Raw genomic sequence first — 22,862 nt, 5'->3', positions numbered from 1 at the left:
TTAAAGTTATCTGAGTATACATTTAATTTACTGGTTTTTCATAGGACTCACTTCCATTATGAACAGCCTGAGAAAGGAGAGATGAGTTTTCGCTCTGGCGACGTATTTCATGTCGTTGACACGTTACATAACGGTGTCGTAGGCTCGTGGCAGGTTTTCCGAATCGGACGAAACAACCAAGAAGTTCAAAAAGGAATAATACCGAACAAGGCACGTGCCGAGGAATTGGCTACAGCTCAATTTAACGCTACTAAGAAAGAACTCAGCGCCAGCGAAAGCAGAGGTAGCTTCTTCAGAAGACGACGTGGTAGTCATAGGAGATCTAAATCACTTGGCAGGGTGTGTGGTCAATCTTTTTACATTTTTTTCACCTGCAAAATCTGAATTGAAATTTTACTATGTGTTGCTTGCTCATAGGACCATTGGGACGACGTTGTATTCTCAGACAGCGTAAGCAAGTTTCCGGCTTATGAACGAGTCGTGTTGCGACACCCAGGATTTATTAGACCTGTGGTTCTCTTTGGACCGGTAGCTGATCTCGCTAGGGAAAAGCTACTCAAAGATTTCCCTGATAAATTCACGTCTCCTCGTAAGTTTCCTGTGTTATGAGTGGCGGTATATTTTTTATTGAAAATTTAAGTATAGTAGCGATAACTTCATGTATAATTACTTTCCAAACGTCGATTTCAATCATAGAAATGGAAAGTCAGATGGACGAAAGCAGCGGAAAGAGTACCAAATCGTCAGGAATCATTCGATTAAGTGCCATAAGAGAAGTAATGGACAGAGGAAAACACGCGCTGTTGGATATAACACCAAATGCTGTCGACCGTTTGAATTATGCTCAATTTTATCCTATCGTAATTTTTCTCAAAGCGGAAAACAAACAGACTATCAAAGAAATGCGTGCTGGGATACCAAAGTGAGTTTTCAACTAACAATAAACTTGTTTAGTAACCACCTCCAATTTTTGTACTGGGCTTATTTAATGTCTCTCTTCATTCAGGTCGGCACACAAGAGCAGCAAAAAGCTACTTGAACAGTGTCAAAAATTGGATAAAATCTGGGGTCATGTATTCAGTGCAGTTGTTACTCTGACCACACCAGAAGCATGGTACAGAAAACTCAGAGAATTGATAGACAGACAGCAACAAGGTCCTTTATGGATGAGCCAAACCAAGGTGAGGTTTTTCGCTCTAATATGGCTAATCTATTGTATTGTTCTGATATAATTTTTGTGTAATATGGCATTTGAAATGCAGGGTATTGAATTATTTCAACAAGAAATGTGAATAATTCATTTTTTTTCATCGACCAGTTGTTTTTCTCAAGGTTGCATCTAAGACTGCACTACATGATAATGCAAAATAAAAAGAAAAAACAGAAATTACCTTGATTCAATATATGCATGAACATGTAATCTGGGACCTTTATTAATTGTATACGTATACTCTTTGTCTGGGAAAACAGAACTCTGAGAAAACAGAAAATCGTATGGGAGAGGCGAAAAATATTGCTATCTAATTACAATTTCTGATAGCTGGCGAGACAGTACACCTTTTATTCAATATTCATTGCTTTCAAATTTAAACACAATTCTAACGGAAGTAAAATTTTGTAATTTATACCTTCGCATCTATTATCAATTTGAAATGCAAAATTTGTTTGCTTTTGAAATTATTTTTTCCTGCTTTTGGGCTGTTACAGCAGCGTTACTTTGCCCTGACGATTATCTGTTATCCACAAATATTCGTAAAAATGCCATAAGGATTATTTTGTGTAATAATAATTGATTTTAGAAAATTTATGGTGTTGGTTGTAGCCAATAGAGATGGTGTCGGACCTGTATCTTCCACCTTACCATCCCTATCGTCCGCCAACTCCTCCACCATTTCGTGACGTTGGGGCATATTACGAGCATAATAATAATAGTATCAATGTGTTGCCATTGCCGCCACGTCCTCCAAGTTCAAATCGCCTATCTCCACCCTTACTACCTCCTCCACCTTTACACAGTTCCGCAAATGTCATTCACGAGCAATTTTTCGGCTACGTATAGATCCCTCCTTGTTTAAACAGATCCTGTCCTGTAATTTCTGTATATTCAATGTTTTGTATTGTTTGTAGTATGTGATATGATAATTATTAATTGGTGCATGAAAACGTTTAATTTGTGACTGTCGACTCGTATTCGATTCCAAATATCCAATTTGTGTACTTGATTGACGTGTGAATTTTTATTATTTGTACTACAACTCCAGTTTGTTCATAGATCTGATAACTTACTCATAATTTGTTTAGTTGATTTTTTTAGATCTATATTGTTAGTTATTTATGGTACGCAATAAATCAATTGTCGGTTCGTAAGTAGAATTCTTTTTATCTGTTCGTTCAAATTGGCAACAAATTGTACACACGTATCGTGTGAAAGCTTTCTCTATATTTTACTCCTTTTCTTCATGCATTGTTGAATTGAGTGTTCTTGAATATTCTAAACCAGTATTGATTAAAATTAAATTATTAGTTGAAAATATTTCCTCCTCACGTATATTCTGAAAAGTTTGAAAATTCTTTGATACAATGCGTGAGGATACTTCACCCTAATTCTAAAATCGGTAATTTTGTAAATCGTAGGTTTTATTTTGTTACCGAAACAAAAAATGATAAGGTGATCAATGTTGTAAATGAGAACATTGAATGGAAATTTCGGGTAACATATTTAAAAAACAGAATGCCATATTAAAGTATAATTACACTTTGTCAATAACCACGTGTAAGCTTTTAATGTATATCGTATTAATTGCACTGCCGTATTCAATCCAATTCACAATTTTGTTGTACTTGTCTTATCCCCACTGTTTTGTAACGTTGCGACACGTGTGTTCTGTGAGCGTAGCCGGAAGAGGCCCTTTCGGATGACTTCCTGTTCCCGATGACTTCTCGCCTCTCCTACGCTTCCTCCCCGGAGAGTGACCTGGAGCTGAGCCCTGCTCCTCCCCTTCCTGGTGCTTTGGGGCCGCCAACTAGGTTGAAGAGTAGCTCCGATCCAAGCATCGCTACTCAAGACGACACTAGTGCACCACCGCCGTATACCACCAATTACCAGGTAATTATTTTCAAATTATGTCGCACACGCAGTTCCATGATTTTTATACCATCGAACGTTCATTATTTATATCTGGTTCAAATGTTGCAATTTTTTCCATATCTATAGGCCTTTGAACAGCATAAGCGGAGGTCGCAGGGGGGTGTAGGTGATAGCAAATATGGTTTTTCAATACCTGGTCAAACCAACGATCAGTCTGGTCCACCTCAATATCCTGGGGGGCCACCTCAACAAAGATCGCCACATCAAGGACCACCTGATTTACCACCTAGAGTAGATCGCAATGCAAAACCACCAAATCAAACACACCGTGGGACTGCTGGGCGAACTGCCCAGGAGAGACTTGCTAACAAGACTGATTCCGTCCTGGATATGGGAAATTATATTAATGCTACCCCCCATAGAGCTAATACCACATCATCATTAGAAAGAGCACAGCCAACAGCAGTAAGAGCCAGTTATTTTCTTAGTTTCTTGATATTACGTGCTTTGGAAGTTGGTTCTATTTGTTTAAAAAGACTTTCATAATTGGATTCAGGAATCTTACTGTGTTTTCAATTTTCAGGGAAGCTACGATAGTATGTCTTCTTACGATTCGTATAATAATACAAACGGAAATGCAACGTATACAGCCACCAATCTCAATACATCGACCGGTCGACTAGGACCTAATGTTCCAGATGATTTGAAGAGCGGTGGTGTTCCTGTTTCACCACGAGCTCACGATCCTTACAGATTCACAAGGTCTACAGCACAGCCTATTCCAGCTCAAGAAAATCAAATACGTACAGATTATGCCAAATACAGGTGCGCGGATTTATTTCTCTACCAGACTACCTTGAAATTGTCTTTTCATACTTCTAATGAGAACAAGTGCCTGCTTTGATTTTAAGATTGTCTAGATCGATTGATTTAAATTTCAACTGTTTCTGCAGGGTCGTTCGAAAGCCTCGATCGATAAGGAGAACTTGTGGAATATATATTTCCAAAAGAGATACCTTAGTTTGATTTCACGTCCATGTATTATATCTGCCACGTATTTTCATTGCCCATTTTTTAAATTGTTTTCTTGCTCCCATATCCTAGTAAGCTAGATCTTTGCTTTTCCCGTATATGTAGCCGGACGGGAGATTATAAACCCGCTGTTCCACCCCCTCAAGGAAAGCCAAGTGGTTCTTACAAGCCAATACCACCTCCAAAACCCAAGAATTACAGGCCTCCACAGCAGCCTTTACCTCAAGATGAGACGAACAGCAGTAGTTTGTATCAGCATGCCAAAAGTTATTCCATCGCCACATCACACATACACAATGGGGTAAGTTATCGATATTTAACTGAGAGATATCAATTTGTCTACATTTTTATTCATATGATATCATAATACACTTCTCGTGATCGCTACAAATATCGAAGTTCCTTTTATTTTCCTTTCGATATGATCAATTGAATTTGGATATGGCAAACTCCGGGTCCAAACAATTTAAATAGTTGGTAAATACATGTAAACAGCGGTCGATCCTTGGCAGACGCTATTATGAAAATAACAATAATACAACCAATTTTAGGCTGAAAATGGCAGTAACATTCAGCGTAACAGCGGCCAGTACTACTACAACATTCCTCCACCTAATCGTAATAACGAGGGTTACAACATGAACTCAAATCACAGTCACAGTCACAGTCATACGTCACCGCTGAACCACAGTCACAGCCTTAGTCACACGCATCCTCACTCCAGCTCCCCCATGACGCATTCCCACAGCAACAGTGCCGGACAAATTAACGTTGGCCATGCACAAAATCGCAACAATATCAATCATAACGGACACAGTCACAGCAATAGTCATGGAGGTGTTACGGGAAATACGGGAAATGGGAACTCGAGTCACAACAACAGGGAGCCCAACGGACTCGATCTGGCGGGAAGCAGAGAACAGAGAGGCAGTGCTTTTGAACTATACAGAAAACCGTTGCATCATCACAATGTAAGGTATGAGCCATCGTGTCATATCCCGTCTCGAACACCAAACACATACTTTTTCTAACAAATATTCCACATCCCTCATGCATTTTATATAACTGATACGAAAATGGACGATTGAGACTATCAGGTAAAATGCGAATGGATCATATTATTTCATACTAATTAATTTGCCGAAATTCTGCTAATACTTATGCAAAGGGATGTTAACAAAGCTGGTTAAAACTCTGCATTCATTAGGATACCATTAACGACACTGAAGTTCAGAATAAAACCGAGGGTCTGGATGGCGAAGGGGAATAACTCGAGAAAAAAAATTTAAAGATAAATAAGGAAAATGTTTTTCAAGTTTTCAATGTCGATGAAATTCTGTGGGATAGTTCTTAAAATGATATTTAAATGTATATTAATTATTCAGTAATTTACTGCACAAAGTAAGAAATCGAAACACAATAAATTTTTGATGTGCAGCTTCTTCTGGGATTAATCATCCTTTTGACATGACATACATTGATCTATGGTATTTAAAGAATATAGAAATGTATAAAATCATACTTCACTCATTAATTTTCTTTGGATTACTTTACATTATTGAATATAAAATTTAAATACGGTAGAAACAAGTGCTGCATTTGTGATGCAATATGCTGAAAGCCTACTTTGTTGAATCACTGAAACAGAAAACCAATCTATTCGACCATTTGATCAAATACCTCATGTTTCACAGTTAGCACTTCATGACAATATCAGAGAACGATGCGAGAATTTTTTTAAGCACGTCTTTCACACAAAGAATAAACCGATTTAGTCTCTCTTTCCGTTCAGGCCCTCAACGCCATTCAGACTAAAATAACACAAATGTAACTAACAAATGTGACGGTGATGGTTGATCATAGGAGACTGGGGGTGGCACGGGGTGTGTTCTGTAGCAAAGGTGGTGTTTTGGAAGGACCAGGGGGTGTTACACTCACGGTACCCCCTGGGGCCTTACCGCTGCAGATACAACAAGAAATCTACTTCTCTGTAACAGCTCCACGTATACTCAAAACGCATAATACCTCTGGCCATTGTTCACCCGTATCACCACCCATGCATCACGGTGAGCTTATCATTACCGATATCTGGTGATGGAATTCATTTCATATATTCAAAACGGCCAATATCTCTATTAAATGAAGTTTGAAAATGATAAGAATACGACTTTTATTTTTTTTTTGAATGTAACGTTCGAGTTATGTAATTCGAATTTGAATTCGGGAATGACAAGTAATATTGCCACAATTGCAACTTGTGCATCAACCAAAATCTGATTAACAACCAAATCCTGAATACGTACACCATAATTTATTTCTGCAAACATATCAAATGACATATTCCACATTGTCTGCTATTGCCCGAGTATTAATGAATCTGTTGTGCCATATCCAAAGAATTTGTATAGAACTCTGTTTTACTACTCTATTGCGTCATACCAAAAATTGTGATGTTTTTATGCATACTTTACTAGTGAGAAGTTATTTGAGGCCCCATAAATTTAGGTATACTTACCATTTCATGTCTATTCACTCTACACAGGTGAATCTCTACTGAGTCCGGTGGTTGAGTGTGGACCTCGTGGCTTGGATTTTTTAACCCCAGTAGAACTCAAGATTCCACACAACGCTACACCCGCACATAGGCTGGCACTGAAAGCTACTGACACAGAAAACCAATCAACTGCTAATTGGTTGGATGTTAAACTACCGAGCCATACTTCTAATTATGTCACCGTACGTCTTGATCATTTCTAAGATATTCAGTGTGTATCTTATTTTTGTACCAGACAAACACACACGGATAATTTGTTTTAAGATTATTGAATTGACTTTTCTGTTTGAGGGACATTACTGAAACACTATGCTGTGAGTCTGTCCGGTACGTAAGTTTCAATCTGAATAAGTCAATGAACAAAAATAAATAATACTGTACATAATTGTACATTCTCTATGAGAATTTTATTGTTTTGTTTTTCCTTTGTTATTTCTCAACATCATTTTGTAAAATTCGGAATCATGAATAAATTTATCTTCGAGAATTCATTGTTTCTTTCGGGATAATCATGAAAAAAGTAAGACTAAAATACCAAATAAATTAGACTATTGTATAAACCGACAAAACCATAATTTTATCAAATCGTTTGACAGGTCATTATTGTTACTCCAAACTCTGAAAATGAGTTAATGAATTAAAAGCGTTATGACCTATTGCATGGGTCAACAAGTCTTGTTGCAGTTTATTTTTGCGAATGAGTCATCACATAATAGACACGATTATACATGTATTATATGTAGGTATAATATAGGCATCGTTGGTATTGTTAATTATTATTAACATGTTTATTGTGATCTTGTGAGTTTATAAGCGACATTTATTGGACACTACTCTATACATATATAATTTGACCGCATTGCAGAATTATACATTGACCTAGAATAGCAGTAGAATAAATTACCAGCAATACACTCAGATTATGTATAAGCGAGAAAAACCTTGGCAATAATTTAATTGATTTTGAATGTTCAGCGGATGGTGTGAGCTACATCATTTCTGAATATTATGAATATCTACTGTGTGAAATTGACCTTTACGTATGCTCGTTTCATCTCTGGACATGTGTGAGAATATTCAAAAGTACGATTCTCATGGGCGTATTATATGTACGTTATGGATGTTTATAAGCTCAATTCTTTATATTTAGCGATGATATATGATTAACTAATTTGGAATCCTAATATCAATATAACGATACATACACTATAGGAATACCTAACTCTAATATTTCTATTGTGAATAATTGTGTTTGATTCGACACGACTATAAAAAATGATTACCACATTTACATTTTACCTTTACTCCTGCAACCTGTAAAGATTATATTATCTGCATGTAAAGAAAATGACCTGGTACCAAATGCGTTACATAACTAATCTTCTGCAAAGTAAACTATTACGAATGGTCCCAAGCAGCTGCAATCATTGCTTCGAACGTTGGAGTACACTCAGAGAATACTTTTGCCTTTTCAAAACAATCAATTTGTAGACTCATTTTGTAGTGGATTGTCTCGTGGAAACACAATATTTCGTTGTCAATACTTTGATTACTGGAATGTTTGTTTCGAAATCACAAAAATCTTTAATTGGATATGTAATATACAATATACTTATGAATACCCGGTCGGAATTTTCATTTAGTTAATTGAATAAATTGATTCTTTTTTCGTGGTATTCTAGAAATATTGAATACTCTCTAAAGAATTGTACTGAACCACTTTATGAATACAGTTCATTAAATCTATTCGATTGATAAAGGTTAGTCAAATCTATGAAACCATGAAAGCAATAATTGTCTACCGCTATTAGATGATATATTGCATCAGAAAGGAATTCTTTCATGCAGTATTTCGACGTAATTTTGCCTGAGAAATCGATTACGCTTAGTCACAATACGTTGCGATCATTGTATAAAAAGTTACAGCCATAAAACATAGGATTTCCATCGGAATCTCTCTGCTGTTGAAGCCACGCTCTTTTTGCTGCGTTTTCTGAGTTCCTGGTGGTCCAATGAGTCGGGAAAAGGTCATACAAATCGAATCTGAGACCAAAAATTTTCAGCCCCAAAAATGAAAAAAAATAACCCCTTTGTATTTTTGGCGAAAATTTTCGCGATTTTGAGAAGTGCTGGAATCAATTCTTTCGGGCACTATTCCGACGTAATTTTGCGTGAGAAATCGATTGGGCGCAGTCCCAATACGCTGCGATCAACGCATCGAAAGTTACGGCCAAAAAACGAAAACCCGAATTTTCGACATTTTTCAGCAGGTGCTTTTTCCTTCGTCATTTCTCTGCTGTTGATCGCACGCTCTTTTCGCTGCGTTTTCTGAGTTCCTTGGGGTCCAATTGGTCGGGCGAGAGTCATACGAATCAATTCTGGGACGAAAAATTTTTTGGTCAAAAAAAAAAGAAGGTTAACCCCTTTGTATTTTTGGCGAAAATTTTCGCGATTTTGAAAAGTGCTGGAATCAATTCTTTCAGGCACTATTCCGACGTAATTTTGCGAGAGAAATCAATTGGGCGCAGTCCCAATACGCTGCGATCAACGCATCAGAAGTTACAGCCAAAAAACCAGAACCTGAATTTTCGACATTTTTCAGCAGGTGCTTTTTCGCTCGCCATTTCTCTCCTGTTGGTCCTACGCTCTTTTCGCTGCATTTTCTGAGTTCCTGAGGGTTCAATTGGTCAGATAAGGGTCGTTTAAATCGAATCTGAAACCAAAAGTTTTTTGCCCAAAAAAAAAGTAAGGCTAACCCCTTTGTGTTTTAGGCGAAAATGTTCGCGATTTTGAAATGTGCCGGGATCAATTATTTGTAGCACTGATCGGATGTAATTTTGCGAGAGAAATCGATTGGGCGCAGTCCCAATACGCTGCGATCAACGCATCAAAAGTTGCAGCCAAAAAACGAGAACCTGAATTTTCGACATTTTTTGGCAGGTGCTTTTTCCTTTGTGATTTCTCTCCTGTTGGTCCCACGCTCTTTTTGCTGCGTTTTCTGAGTTCCTGGTGGTCCAATTAGTCGGGAAAAGGTCATACAAATCGAATCTGAGACCAAAAATTTTCGGCCCCAAAAATGAAAAAAAAGTAAGGCTAACCCTTTGCATTTTTGGCGAAAATTTTCGGGATTTTGAAAAGTGCTGGAATTAATTCTTTCATGGCCTATTCCGACGCGATTTTGCGAGAGAAATCGATTGGGCGCAGTCCCAATACGCTGCGATCAACGCATCAGAAGTTACAGCCAAAAAACGAGAACCTGGATTTTCGACATTTTTCAGCAGGTGCTTTTTCGCTCGCCATTTCTCTCCTGTTGGTCCTACGCTCTTTTCGCTGCGAGTTCTGAGTTCCTGAGGGTGCAATTGGTCAGATAAGGGTCGTTTAAATCGAATCTGAGACCAAAAGTTTTTTGCCCAAAAAAAAAGTAAGGCTAACCCCTTTGTATTTTTGGCGAAAATTTTCGCGATTTTGAAAAGTGCTGGAATCAATTCTTTCGGGCACTATTCCGACGTAATTTTGCGAGAGAAATCGATTGGGCGCAGTCCCAATACGCTGCGATCAACGCATCAGAAGTTACAGCCAAAAAACGAGAACCTGGATTTTCGACATTTTTCAGCAGGTGCTTTTTCCTTCGTCATTTCTCTGCTGTTGATCGCACGCTCTTTTCGCTGCGTTTTCTGAGTTCCTTGGGGTCCAATTGGTCGGGCAAGGGTCATACGAATCAATTCTGAGACGAAAAGTTTTTTGGTCAAAAAAAAAGGAAGGTTAACCCCTTTGTATTTTTGGCGAAAATTTTCGCGATTTTGAAAAGTGCTGGAATCAATTCTTTCGGGCACTATTCCGACGTGATTTTGCGAGAGAAATCGATTGGGCGCAGTCCCAATACGCTGCGATCAACGCATCAGAAGTTACAGCCAAAAAACGAGAACCTGGATTTTCGACATTTTTCAGCAGGTGCTTTTTCCTTCGTCATTTCTCTGCTGTTGATCGCACGCTCTTTTCGCTGCGTTTTCTGAGTTCCTTGGGGTCCAATTGGTCGGGCAAGGGTCATACGAATCAATTCTGAGACGAAAAGTTTTTTGGTCAAAAAAAAAGGAAGGTTAACCCCTTTGTATTTTTGGCGAAAATTTTCGCGATTTTGAAAAGTGCTGGAATCAAGTCTTTCGGGCACTATTCCGACGTAATTTTGCGAGAGAAATCGATTGGGCGCAGTCCCAATACGCTGCGATCAACGCATCAGAAGTTACAGCCAAAAAACGAGAACCTGGATTTTCGACATTTTTCAGCAGGTGCTTTTTCCTTCGTCATTTCTCTGCTGTTGATCGCACGCTCTTTTCGCTGCGTTTTCTGAGTTCCTTGGGGTCCAATTGGTCGGGCAAGGGTCATGCGAATCAATTCTGAGACGAAAAGTTTTTTGGTCAAAAAAAAAGGAAGGTTAACCCCTTTGTATTTTTGGCGAAAATTTTCGCGATTTTGAAAAGTGCTGGAATCAATTCTTTCGGGCACTATTCCGACGTAATTTTGCGAGAGAAATCGATTGGGCGCAGTCCCAATACGCTGCGATCAACGCATCAGAAGTTACAGCCAAAAAACGAGAACCTGGATTTTCGACATTTTTCAGCAGGTGCTTTTTCCTTCGTCATTTCTCTGCTGTTGATCGCACGCTCTTTTCGCTGCGTTTTCTGAGTTCCTTGGGGTCCAATTGGTCGGGCAAGGGTCATACGAATCAATTCTGAGACGAAAAGTTTTTTGGTCAAAAAAAAAGGAAGGTTAACCCCTTTGTATTTTTGGCGAAAATTTTCGCGATTTTGAAAAGTGCTGGAATCAATTCTTTCGGGCACTATTCCGACGTGATTTTGCGAGAGAAATCGATTGGGCGCAGTCCCAATACGCTGCGATCAACGCATCAGAAGTTACAGCCGAAAAACGAGAACCTGGATTTTCGACATTTTTCAGCAGGTGCTTTTTCCTTCGTCATTTCTCTGCTGTTGATCGCACGCTCTTTTCGCTGCGTTTTCTGAGTTCCTTGGGGTCCAATTGGTCGGGCAAGGGTCATACGAATCAATTCTGAGACGAAAAGTTTTTTGGTCAAAAAAAAAGGAAGGTTAACCCCTTTGTATTTTTGGCGAAAATTTTCGCGATTTTGAAAAGTGCTGGAATCAATTCTTTCGGGCACTATTCCGACGTGATGTTGCGAGAGAAATCGATTGGGCGCAGTCCCAATACGCTGCGATCAACGCATCAGAAGTTACAGCCAAAAAACGAGAACCTGTATTTTCGACATTTTTCAGCAGGTGCTTTTTCCTTCGTCATTTCTCTGCTGTTGATCGCACGCTCTTTTCGCTGCGTTTTCTGAGTTCCTTGGGGTCCAATTGGTCGGGCAAGGGTCATACGAATCAATTCTGAGACGAAAAGTTTTTTGGTCAAAAAAAAAGGAAGGTTAACCCCTTTGTATTTTTGGCGAAAATTTTCGCGATTTTGAAAAGTGCTGGAATCAATTCTTTCGGGCACTATTCCGACGTAATTTTGCGAGAGAAATCGATTGGGCGCAGTCCCAATACGCTGCGATCAACGCATCAGAAGTTACAGCCAAAAAACGAGAACCTGGATTTTCGACATTTTTCAGCAGGTGCTTTTTCCTTCGTCATTTCTCTGCTGTTGATCGCACGCTCTTTTCGCTGCGTTTTCTGAGTTCCTTGGGGTCCAATTGGTCGGGCAAGGGTCATACGAATCAATTCTGAGACGAAAAGTTTTTTGGTCAAAAAAAAAGGAAGGTTAACCCCTTTGTATTTTTGGCGAAAATTTTCGCGATTTTGAAAAGTGCTGGAATCAATTCTTTCGGGCACTATTCCGACGTAATTTTGCGAGAGAAATCGATTGGGCGCAGTCCCAATACGCTGCGATCAACGCATCAGAAGTTACAGCCAAAAAACGAGAACCTGGATTTTCGACATTTTTCAGCAGGTGCTTTTTCGCTCGCCATTTCTCTCCTGTTGGTCCTACGCTCTTTTCGCTGCGAGTTCTGAGTTCCTGAGGGTGCAATTGGTCAGATAAGGGTCGTTTAAATCGAATCTGAGACCAAAAGTTTTTTGCCCAAAAAAAAAGTGAGGCTAACCCCTTTGTATTTTTGGCGAAAATTTTCGCGATTTTGAAAAGTGCTGGAATCAATTCTTTCGGGCACTATTCCGACGTAATTTTGCGAGAGAAATCGATTGGGCGCAGTCCCAATACGCTGCGATCAACGCATCAGAAGTTACAGCCAAAAAACGAGAACCCGGATTTTCGACATTTTTCAGCAGGTGCTTTTTCGCTCGCCATTTCTCTCCTGTTGGTCCTACGCTCTTTTCGCTGCGAGTTCTGAGTTCCTGAGGGTGCAATTGGTCAGATAAGGGTCGTTTAAATCGAATCTGAGACCAAAAGTTTTTTGCCCAAAAAAAAAGTAAGGCTAACCCCTTTGTATTTTTGGCGAAAATTTTCGGGATTTTGAAAAGTGCTGGAATCAATTCTTTCGGGCACTATTCCGACGTAATTTTGCGAGAGAAATCGATTGGGCGCAGTCCCAATACGCTGCGATCAACGCATCAGAAGTTACAGCCAAAAAACGAGAACCTGGATTTTCGACATTTTTCAGCAGGTGCTTTTTCCTTCGTCATTTCTCTGCTGTTGATCGCACGCTCTTTTCGCTGCGTTTTCTGAGTTCCTTGGGGTCCAATTGGTCGGGCAAGGGTCATACGAATGAATTCTGAGACGAAAAATTTTTTGGTCAAAAAAAAAGGAAGGTTAACCCCTTTGTATTTTTGGCGAAAATTTTCGCGATTTTGAAAAGTGCTGGAATCAATTCTTTCGGGCACTATTCCGACGTAATTTTGCGAGAGAAATCGATTGGGCGCAGTCCCAATACGCTGCGATCAACGCATCAGAAGTTACAGCCAAAAAACCAGAACCTGAATTTTCGACATTTTTCAGCAGGTGCTTTTTCGCTCGCCATTTCTCTCCTGTTGGTCCTACGCTCTTTTCGCTGCATTTTCTGAGTTCCTGAGGGTTCAATTGGTCAGATAAGGGTCGTTTAAATCGAATCTGAAACCAAAAGTTTTTTGCCCAAAAAAAAAGTAAGGCTAACCCCTTTGTGTTTTAGGCGAAAATGTTCGCGATTTTGAAATGTGCCGGGATCAATTATTTGTAGCACTGATCGGATGTAATTTTGCGAGAGAAATCGATTGGGCGCAGTCCCAATACGCTGCGATCAACGCATCAAAAGTTGCAGCCAAAAAACGAGAACCTGAATTTTCGACATTTTTTGGCAGGTGCTTTTTCCTTCGTGATTTCTCTCCTGTTGGTCCCACGCTCTTTTTGCTGCGTTTTCCGAGTTCCTGGTGGTCCAATTAGTCGGGAAAAGGTCATACAAATCGAATCTGAGACCAAAAATTTTCGGCCCCAAAAATGAAAAAAAAGTAAGGCTAACCCTTTGCATTTTTGGCGAAAATTTTCGGGATTTTGAAAAGTGCTGGAATTAATTCTTTGATGGCCTATTCCGACGCGATTTTGCGAGAGAAATCGATTGGGCGCAGTCCCAATACGCTGCGATCAACGCATCAGAAGTTACAGCCAAAAAACGAGAACCTGGATTTTCGACATTTTTCAGCAGGTGCTTTTTCGCTCGCCATTTCTCTCCTGTTGGTCCTACGCTCTTTTCGCTGCGAGTTCTGAGTTCCTGAGGGTGCAATTGGTCAGATAAGGGTCGTTTAAATCGAATCTGAGACCAAAAGTTTTTTGCCCAAAAAAAAAGTGAGGCTAACCCCTTTGTATTTTTGGCGAAAATTTTCGCGATTTTGAAAAGTGCTGGAATCAATTCTTTCGGGCACTATTCCGACGTAATTTTGCGAGAGAAATCGATTGGGCGCAGTCCCAATACGCTGCGATCAACGCATCAGAAGTTACAGCCAAAAAACGAGAACCCGGATTTTCGACATTTTTCAGCAGGTGCTTTTTCCTTCGTCATTTCTCTGCTGTTGATCGCACGCTCTTTTCGCTGCGTTTTCTGAGTTTCTTGGGGTCCAATTGGTCGGGCAAGGGTCATACGAATCAATTCTGAGACGAAAAGTTTTTTGGTCAAAAAAAAAGGAAGGTTAACCCCTTTGTATTTTTGGCGAAAATTTTCGCGATTTTGAAAAGTGCTGGAATCAATTCTTTCGGGCACTATTCCGACGTGATTTTGCGAGAGAAATCGATTGGGCGCAGTCCCAATACGCTGCGATCAACGCATCAGAAGTTACAGCCAAAAAACGAGAACCTGGATTTTCGACATTTTTCAGCAGGTGCTTTTTCCTTCGTCATTTCTCTGCTGTTGATCGCACGCTCTTTTCGCTGCGTTTTCTGAGTTCCTTGGGGTCCAATTGGTCGGGCAAGGGTCATACGAATGAATTCTGAGACGAAAAATTTTTTGGTCAAAAAAAAAGGAAGGTTAACCCCTATGTATTTTTGGCGAAAATTTTCGCGATTTTGAAAAGTGCTGGAATCAATTCTTTCGGGCACTATTCCGACGTAATTTTGCGAGAGAAATCGATTGGGCGCAGTCCCAATACGCTGCGATCAACGCATCAGAAGTTACAGCCAAAAAACGAGAACCTGGATTTTCGACATTTTTCAGCAGGTGCTTTTTCGCTCGCCATTTCTCTCCTGTTGGTCCTACGCTCTTTTCGCTGCGAGTTCTGAGTTCCTGAGGGTGCAATTGGTCAGATAAGGGTCGTTTAAATCGAATCTGAGACCAAAAGTTTTTTGCCCAAAAAAAAAGTAAGGCTAACCCCTTTGTATTTTTGGCGAAAATTTTCGGGATTTTGAAAAGTGCTGGAATCAATTCTTTCGGGCACTATTCCGACGTAATTTTGCGAGAGAAATCGATTGGGCGCAGTCACAATACGCTGCGATCAACGCATCAGAAGTTACAGCCAAAAAACGAGAACCTGGATTTTCGACATTTTTCAGCAGGTGCTTTTTCCTTCGTCATTTCTCTGCTGTTGATCGCACGCTCTTTTCGCTGCGTTTTCTGAGTTCCTTGGGGTCCAATTGGTCGGGCAAGGGTCATACGAATGAATTCTGAGACGAAAAATTTTTTGGTCAAAAAAAAAGGAAGGTTAACCCCTTTGTATTTTTGGCGAAAATTTTCGCGATTTTGAAAAGTGCTGGAATCAATTCTTTCGGGCACTATTCCGACGTAATTTTGCGAGAGAAATCGATTGGGCGCAGTCCCAATACGCTGCGATCAACGCATCAGAAGTTACAGCCAAAAAACCAGAACCTGAATTTTCGACATTTTTCAGCAGGTGCTTTTTCGCTCGCCATTTCTCTCCTGTTGGTCCTACGCTCTTTTCGCTGCATTTTCTGAGTTCCTGAGGGTTCAATTGGTCAGATAAGGGTCGTTTAAATCGAATCTGAAACCAAAAGTTTTTTGCCCAAAAAAAAAGTAAGGCTAACCCCTTTGTGTTTTAGGCGAAAATGTTCGCGATTTTGAAATGTGCCGGGATCAATTATTTGTAGCACTGATCGGATGTAATTTTGCGAGAGAAATCGATTGGGCGCAGTCCCAATACGCTGCGATCAACGCATCAAAAGTTGCAGCCAAAAAACGAGAACCTGAATTTTCGACATTTTTTGGCAGGTGCTTTTTCCTTCGTGATTTCTCTCCTGTTGGTCCCACGCTCTTTTTGCTGCGTTTTCCGAGTTCCTGGTGGTCCAATTAGTCGGGAAAAGGTCATACAAATCGAATCTGAGACCAAAAATTTTCGGCCCCAAAAATGAAAAAAAAGTAAGGCTAACCCTTTGCATTTTTGGCGAAAATTTTCGGGATTTTGAAAAGTGCTGGAATTAATTCTTTGATGGCCTATTCCGACGCGATTTTGCGAGAGAAATCGATTGGGCGCAGTCCCAATACGCTGCGATCAACGCATCAGAAGTTACAGCCAAAAAACGAGAACCTGGATTTTCGACATTTTTCAGCAGGTGCTCTTTCGCTCGCCATTTCTCTCCTGTTGGTCCTACGCTCTTTTCGCTGCGAGTTCTGAGTTCCTGAGGGTGCAATTGGTCAGATAAGGGTCGTTTAAATCGAATCTGAGACCAAAAGTTTTTTGCCCAAAAAAAAAGTAAGGCTAACCCCTTTGTATTTTTGGCGAAAATTTTCGCGATTTTGAAAAGTGCTGGAATCAATTCTTTCGGGCACTATTCCGACGTAATTTTGCGAGAGAAATCGATTGGGCGCAGTCCCAATACGCTGCGATCAACGCATCAGAAGTTACAGCCAAAAAACGAGAACCTGGATTTTCGACATTTTTCAGCAGGTGCTTTTTCCTTCGTCATTTCTCTGCTGTTGATCGCACGCTCTTTTCGCTGCGTTTTCTGAGTTCCTTGGGGTCCAATTGGTCGGGCAAGGGTCATACGAATCAATTCTGAGACGAAAAGTTTTTTGGTCAAAAAAAAAGGAAGGTTAACCCCTTTGTATTTTTGGCGAAAATTTTCGCGATTTTGAAAAGTGCTGGAATCAATTCTTTCGGGCACTATTCCGACGTAATTTTGCGAGAGAAATCGATTGGGCGCAGTCCCAATACGCTGCGATCAACGCATCAGAAGTTACAGCCAAAAAACGAGAACCTGGATTTTCGACATTTTTCAGCAGGTGCTTTTTCGCTCGCCATTTCTCTCCTGTTGGTCCTACGCTCTTTTCGCTGCGAGTTCTGAGTTCCTGAGGGTGCAATTGGTCAGATAAGGGTCGTTTAAATCGAATCTGAGACCAAAAGTTTTTTGCCCAAAAAAAAAGTAAGGCTAACCCCTTTGTATTTTTGGCGAAAATTTTCGGGATTTTGAAAAGTGCTGGAATCAATTCTTTCGGGCACTATTCCGACGTAATTTTGCGAGAGAAATCGATTGGGCGCAGTCCCAATACGCTGCGATCAACGCATCAGAAGTTACAGCCAAAAAACGAGAACCTGGATTTTCGACATTTTTCAGCAGGTGCTTTTTCCTTCGTCATTTCTCTGCTGTTGATCGCACGCTCTTTTCGCTGCGTTTTCTGAGTTCCTTGGGGTCCAATTGGTCGGGCAAGGGTCATACGAATCAATTCTGAGACGAAAAGTTTTTTGGTCAAAAAAAAAGGAAGGTTAACCCCTTTGTATTTTTGGCGAAAATTTTCGCGATTTTGAAAAGTGCTGGAATCAATTCTTTCGGGCACTATTCCGACGTAATTTTGCGAGAGAAATCGATTGGGCGCAGTCCCAATACGCTGCGATCAACGCATCAGAAGTTACAGCCAAAAAACGAGAACCTGGATTTTCGACATTTTTCAGCAGGTGCTTTTTCCTTCGTCATTTCTCTGCTGTTGATCGCACGCTCTTTTCGCTGCGTTTTCTGAGTTCCTTGGGGTCCAATTGGTCGGGCAAGGGTCATACGAATCAATTCTGAGACGAAAAGTTTTTTGGTCAAAAAAAAAGGAAGGTTAACCCCTTTGTATTTTTGGCGAAAATTTTCGCGATTTTGAAAAGTGCTGGAATCAATTCTTTCGGGCACTATTCCGACGTAATTTTGCGAGAGAAATCGATTGGGCGCAGTCCCAATACGCTGCGATCAACGCATCAGAAGTTACAGCCAAAAAACCAGAACCTGAATTTTCGACATTTTTCAGCAGGTGCTTTTTCGCTCGCCATTTCTCTCCTGTTGGTCCTACGCTCTTTTCGCTGCATTTTCTGAGTTCCTGAGGGTTCAATTGGTCAGATAAGGGTCGTTTAAATCGAATCTGAAACCAAAAGTTTTTTGCCCAAAAAAAAAGTAAGGCTTTGTGTTTTAGGCGAAAATGTTCGCGATTTTGAAATGTGCCGGGATCAATCATTTGTAGCACTGATCGGATGTAATTTTGCGAGAGAAATCGATTGGGCGCAGTCCCAATACGCTGCGATCAACGCATCAAAAGTTGCAGCCAAAAAACGAGAACCTGAATTTTCGACATTTTTTGGCAGGTGCTTTTTCCTTCGTGATTTCTCTCCTGTTGGTCCCACGCTCTTTTTGCTGCGTTTTCTGAGTTCCTGGTGGTCCAATTAGTCGGGAAAAGGTCATACAAATCGAATCTGAGACCAAAAATTTTCGGCCCCAAAAATGAAAAAAAAGTAAGGCTAACCCTTTGCATTTTTGGCGAAAATTTTCGGGATTTTGAAAAGTGCTGGAATTAATTCTTTCGGGCACTATTCCGACGTGATGTTGCGAGAGAAATCGATTGGGCGCAGTCCCAATACGCTGCGATCAACGCATCAGAAGTTACAGCCAAAAAACGAGAACCTGGATTTTCGACATTTTTCAGCAGGTGCTTTTTCGCTCGCCATTTCTCTCCTGTTGGTCCTACGCTCTTTTCGCTGCGAGTTCTGAGTTCCTGAGGGTGCAATTGGTCAGATAAGGGTCGTTTAAATCGAATCTGAGACCAAAAGTTTTTTGCCCAAAAAAAAAGTAAGGCTAACCCCTTTGTATTTTTGGCGAAAATTTTCGGGATTTTGAAAAGTGCTGGAATCAATTCTTTCGGGCACTATTCCGACGTAATTTTGCGAGAGAAATCGATTGGGCGCAGTCCCAATACGCTGCGATCAACGCATCAGAAGTTACAGCCAAAAAACGAGAACCTGGATTTTCGACATTTTTCAGCAGGTGCTTTTTCCTTCGTCATTTCTCTGCTGTTGATCGCACGCTCTTTCCGCTGCGTTTTCTGAGTTCCTTGGGGTCCAATTGGTCGGGCAAGGGTCATACGAATCAATTCTGAGACGAAAAGTTTTTTGGTCAAAAAAAAAGGAAGGTTAACCCCTTTGTATTTTTGGCGAAAATTTTCGCGATTTTGAAAAGTGCTGGAATCAATTCTTTCGGGCACTATTCCGACGTAATTTTGCGAGAGAAATCGATTGGGCGCAGTCCCAATACGCTGCGATCAACGCATCAGAAGTTACAGCCAAAAAACGAGAACCTGGATTTTCGACATTTTTCAGCAGGTGCTTTTTCCTTCGTCATTTCTCTGCTGTTGATCGCACGCTCTTTTCGCTGCGTTTTCTGAGTTCCTTGGGGTCCAATTGGTCGGGCAAGGGTCATACGAATCAATTCTGAGACGAAAAATTTTTTGGTCAAAAAAAAAGGAAGGTTAACCCCTTTGTATTTTTGGCGAAAATTTTCGCGATTTTGAAAAGTGCTGGAATCAATTCTTTCGGGCACTATTCCGACGTAATTTTGCGAGAGAAATCGATTGGGCGCAGTCCCAATACGCTGCGATCAACGCATCAGAAGTTACAGCCAAAAAACGAGAACCTGGATTTTCGACATTTTTCAGCAGGTGCTTTTTCCTTCGTCATTTCTCTGCTGTTGATCGCACGCTCTTTTCGCTGCGTTTTCTGAGTTCCTTGGGGTCCAATTGGTCGGGCAAGGGTCATACGAATCAATTCTGAGACGAAAAATTTTTTGGTCAAAAAAAAAGGAAGGTTAACCCCTTTGTATTTTTGGCGAAAATTTTCGCGATTTTGAAAAGTGCTGGAATCAATTCTTTCGGGCACTATTCCGACGTAATTTTGCGAGAGAAATCGATTGGGCGCAGTCCCAATACGCTGCGATCAACGCATCAGAAGTTACAGCCAAAAAACCAGAACCTGAATTTTCGACATTTTTCAGCAGGTGCTTTTTCGCTCGCCATTTCTCTCCTGTTGGTCCTACGCTCTTTTCGCTGCGAGTTCTGAGTTCCTGGTGGTCCAATTAGTCGGGAAAAGGTCATACGAATCAATTCTGAGACGAAAAATTTTTTGGTCAAAAAAAAAGGAAGGTTAACCCCTTTGTATTTTTGGCGAAAATTTTCGCGATTTTGAAAAGTGCTGGAATCAATTCTTTCGGGCACTATTCCGACGTAATTTTGCGAGAGAAATCGATTGGGCGCAGTCCCAATACGCTGCGATCAACGCATCAGAAGTTACAGCCAAAAAACCAGAACCTGAATTTTCGACATTTTTCAGCAGGTGCTTTTTCGCTCGCCATTTCTCTCCTGTTGGTCCTACGCTCTTTTCGCTGCGAGTTCTGAGTTCCTGGTGGTCCAAGTAGTCGGGAAAAGGTCATACAAATCGAATCTTAGACCAAAAATTTTCGGCCCCAAAAATGAAAAAAAAGTAAGGCTAACCCCTTTGCATTTTTGGCGAAAATTCTCGCGATTTTGAAAAGTGCTGGAATCAATTAATTGTAGCACTGATCGGATGTAATTTTGCGAGAGAAATCGATTGGGCGCAGTCCCAATACGCAGCGATCAACGCATCAGAAGTTACAGCCAAAAAACCAGAACCTGAATTTTCGACATTTTTGAGCAGGTGCTTTTTCGCTTGCCATTTCTCTCCTGTTGGTCCTACGCTCTTCTCGCTGCGAGTTCTGAGTTCCTGAGGGTCCAATTGGTCAGATAACGGTCGTTAAAATCGAATCTGAGACCAAAAGTTTTTTGCCCAAAAAAAAAGTAAGGCTAACCCCTTTGTGTTTTTGGCGAAAATTTTCGCGATTTTGAAAAGTGCTGGAATCAATTAATTGTAGCACTGATCGGATGTAATTTTGCGAGAGAAATCGATTGGGCGCAGTCCCAATACGCTGCGATCAACGCATCAGAAGTTACAGCCAAAAAACCAGAACCTGAATTTTCGACATTTTTGAGCAGGTGCTTTTTCGCTTGCCATTTCTCTCCTGTTGGTCCTACGCTCTTCTCGCTGCGAGTTCTGAGTTCCTGAGGGTCCAATTGGTCAGATAACGGTCGTTAAAATCGAATCTGAGACCAAAAGTTTTTTGCCCAAAAAAAAAGTAAGGTTAACACCTTTGTGTTTTTGGCGAAAATTTTCGCGATTTTGAAAAGTGCTGGAATCAATTAATTGTAGCACTGATCGGATGTAATTTTGCGAGAGAAATCGATTGGGCGCAGTCCCAATACGCTGCGATCAACGCATCAGAAGTTACAGCCAAAAAACGAGAACCGGGATTTTCGACATTTTTCGGCAGGTGCTTTTTCCTTCGTAATTTCTCTCCTGTTGGTCCCACGCTCTTTTTGCTGCGTTTTCTGAGTTCCTGGTGGTCCAATTAGTCGGGAAAAGGTCATACAAATCGAATCTTAGACCAAAAATTTTCGGCCCCAAAAATGAAAAAAAAGTAAGGCTAACCCCTTTGCATTTTTGGCGAAAATTCTCGCGATTTTGAAAAGTGCTGGAATCAATTAATTGTAGCACTGATCGGATGTAATTTTGCGAGAGAAATCGATTGGGCGCAGTCCCAATACGCTGCGATCAACGCATCAGAAGTTACAGCCAAAAAACCAGAACCTGAATTTTCGACATTTTTCAGCAGGTGCTTTTTCGCTCGCCATTTCTCTCCTGTTGGTCCTACGCTCTTTTCGCTGCGAGTTCTGAGTTCCTGAGGGTGCAATTGGTCAGATAAGGGTCGTTTAAATCGAATCTGAGACCAAAAGTTTTTTGCCCAAAAAAAAAGTAAGGATAACCCCTTTGCATTTTTGGCGAATATTTTCGGGATTTTGAAAAGTGCTGAAATTAATTCTTTCATGGACTATTCCGACGCGATTTTGCGAGAGAAATCGATTGGGCGCAGTCCCAATACGCTGCAATCAACGCATCAAAAGTTACAGCCAAAAAACGAGAACCTGGATTTTCGACATTTTTTTCGCTGCGTTTTCTGAGTTCCTGGTGGTCCAATTAGTCGGGAAAGGGTCATACAAATCGAATCTGAGACCAAAATTTTCCGGCAAAAAATTACCCTTTAATACACTCAAGTCGCTGTGATCAACTGATCAGAGGTTACAGCTGAGAAACGTAGAAATGTTTCAACATTATTATTCGACAAGTGTTCCAGAGTTTGGCTACAAACAATATACTCAATCTAGTTAGAACTTGTTTGAAATGGAAGCGAAATCAACGCTAACACTGAGGCCATTGCTGGATATTCCAAGCCGCAAGAATCCGACATTTTACCTACATACGTCATTGAGAAAAAGTCGATCGAGACAGAAGAAGTCAAACCAAGGTGATTACTTCAGATTGCTTAGCTGTGAACTTTCTGTCACACCAGCGAAATGATTCAGCTAATGAATAAGAACCACATGGAATCCATACCTAAATTATCAGTCTTGAATTTTGATACAAATGAAAGATCTGA

At 40.6% G+C, this 22,862-nt stretch overlaps 1 protein-coding gene across 11 annotated transcripts in view; it reads left to right on the top strand.

The window, feature by feature from the left end:
- LOC124185454 (tight junction protein ZO-1) overlaps positions 1-7,961 on the top strand; it is a 74,929-nt gene extending 66,968 nt beyond the window's left edge. For 6 of the 11 annotated variants that reach the window (XM_046576248.1, XM_046576249.1, XM_046576253.1 and 3 more), the window contains 11 exons: positions 45-339; positions 418-589; positions 697-922; positions 1,007-1,181; positions 2,897-3,106; positions 3,215-3,553; positions 3,672-3,913; positions 4,226-4,421; positions 4,672-5,096; positions 5,984-6,186; positions 6,663-7,961. In XM_046576248.1, coding sequence (XP_046432204.1) covers positions 45-339; positions 418-589; positions 697-922; positions 1,007-1,181; positions 2,897-3,106; positions 3,215-3,553; positions 3,672-3,913; positions 4,226-4,421; positions 4,672-5,096; positions 5,984-6,186; positions 6,663-6,877 — 2,698 coding nt within the window. In that variant the 3' untranslated portion in view covers positions 6,878-7,961. The other 5 variants (XM_046576251.1, XM_046576252.1, XM_046576250.1 and 2 more) reach the window with 5 other exon arrangements.
- The last annotated feature ends 14,901 nt before the right edge of the window (positions 7,962-22,862 follow it).

Source organism: Neodiprion fabricii, chromosome 6 (genome assembly GCF_021155785.1).
Source record: "Neodiprion fabricii isolate iyNeoFabr1 chromosome 6, iyNeoFabr1.1, whole genome shotgun sequence".
Taxonomy (NCBI): Eukaryota; Metazoa; Arthropoda; class Insecta; order Hymenoptera; family Diprionidae; genus Neodiprion; species Neodiprion fabricii.
This window is presented reverse-complemented; position numbering and strand designations above follow the sequence as displayed.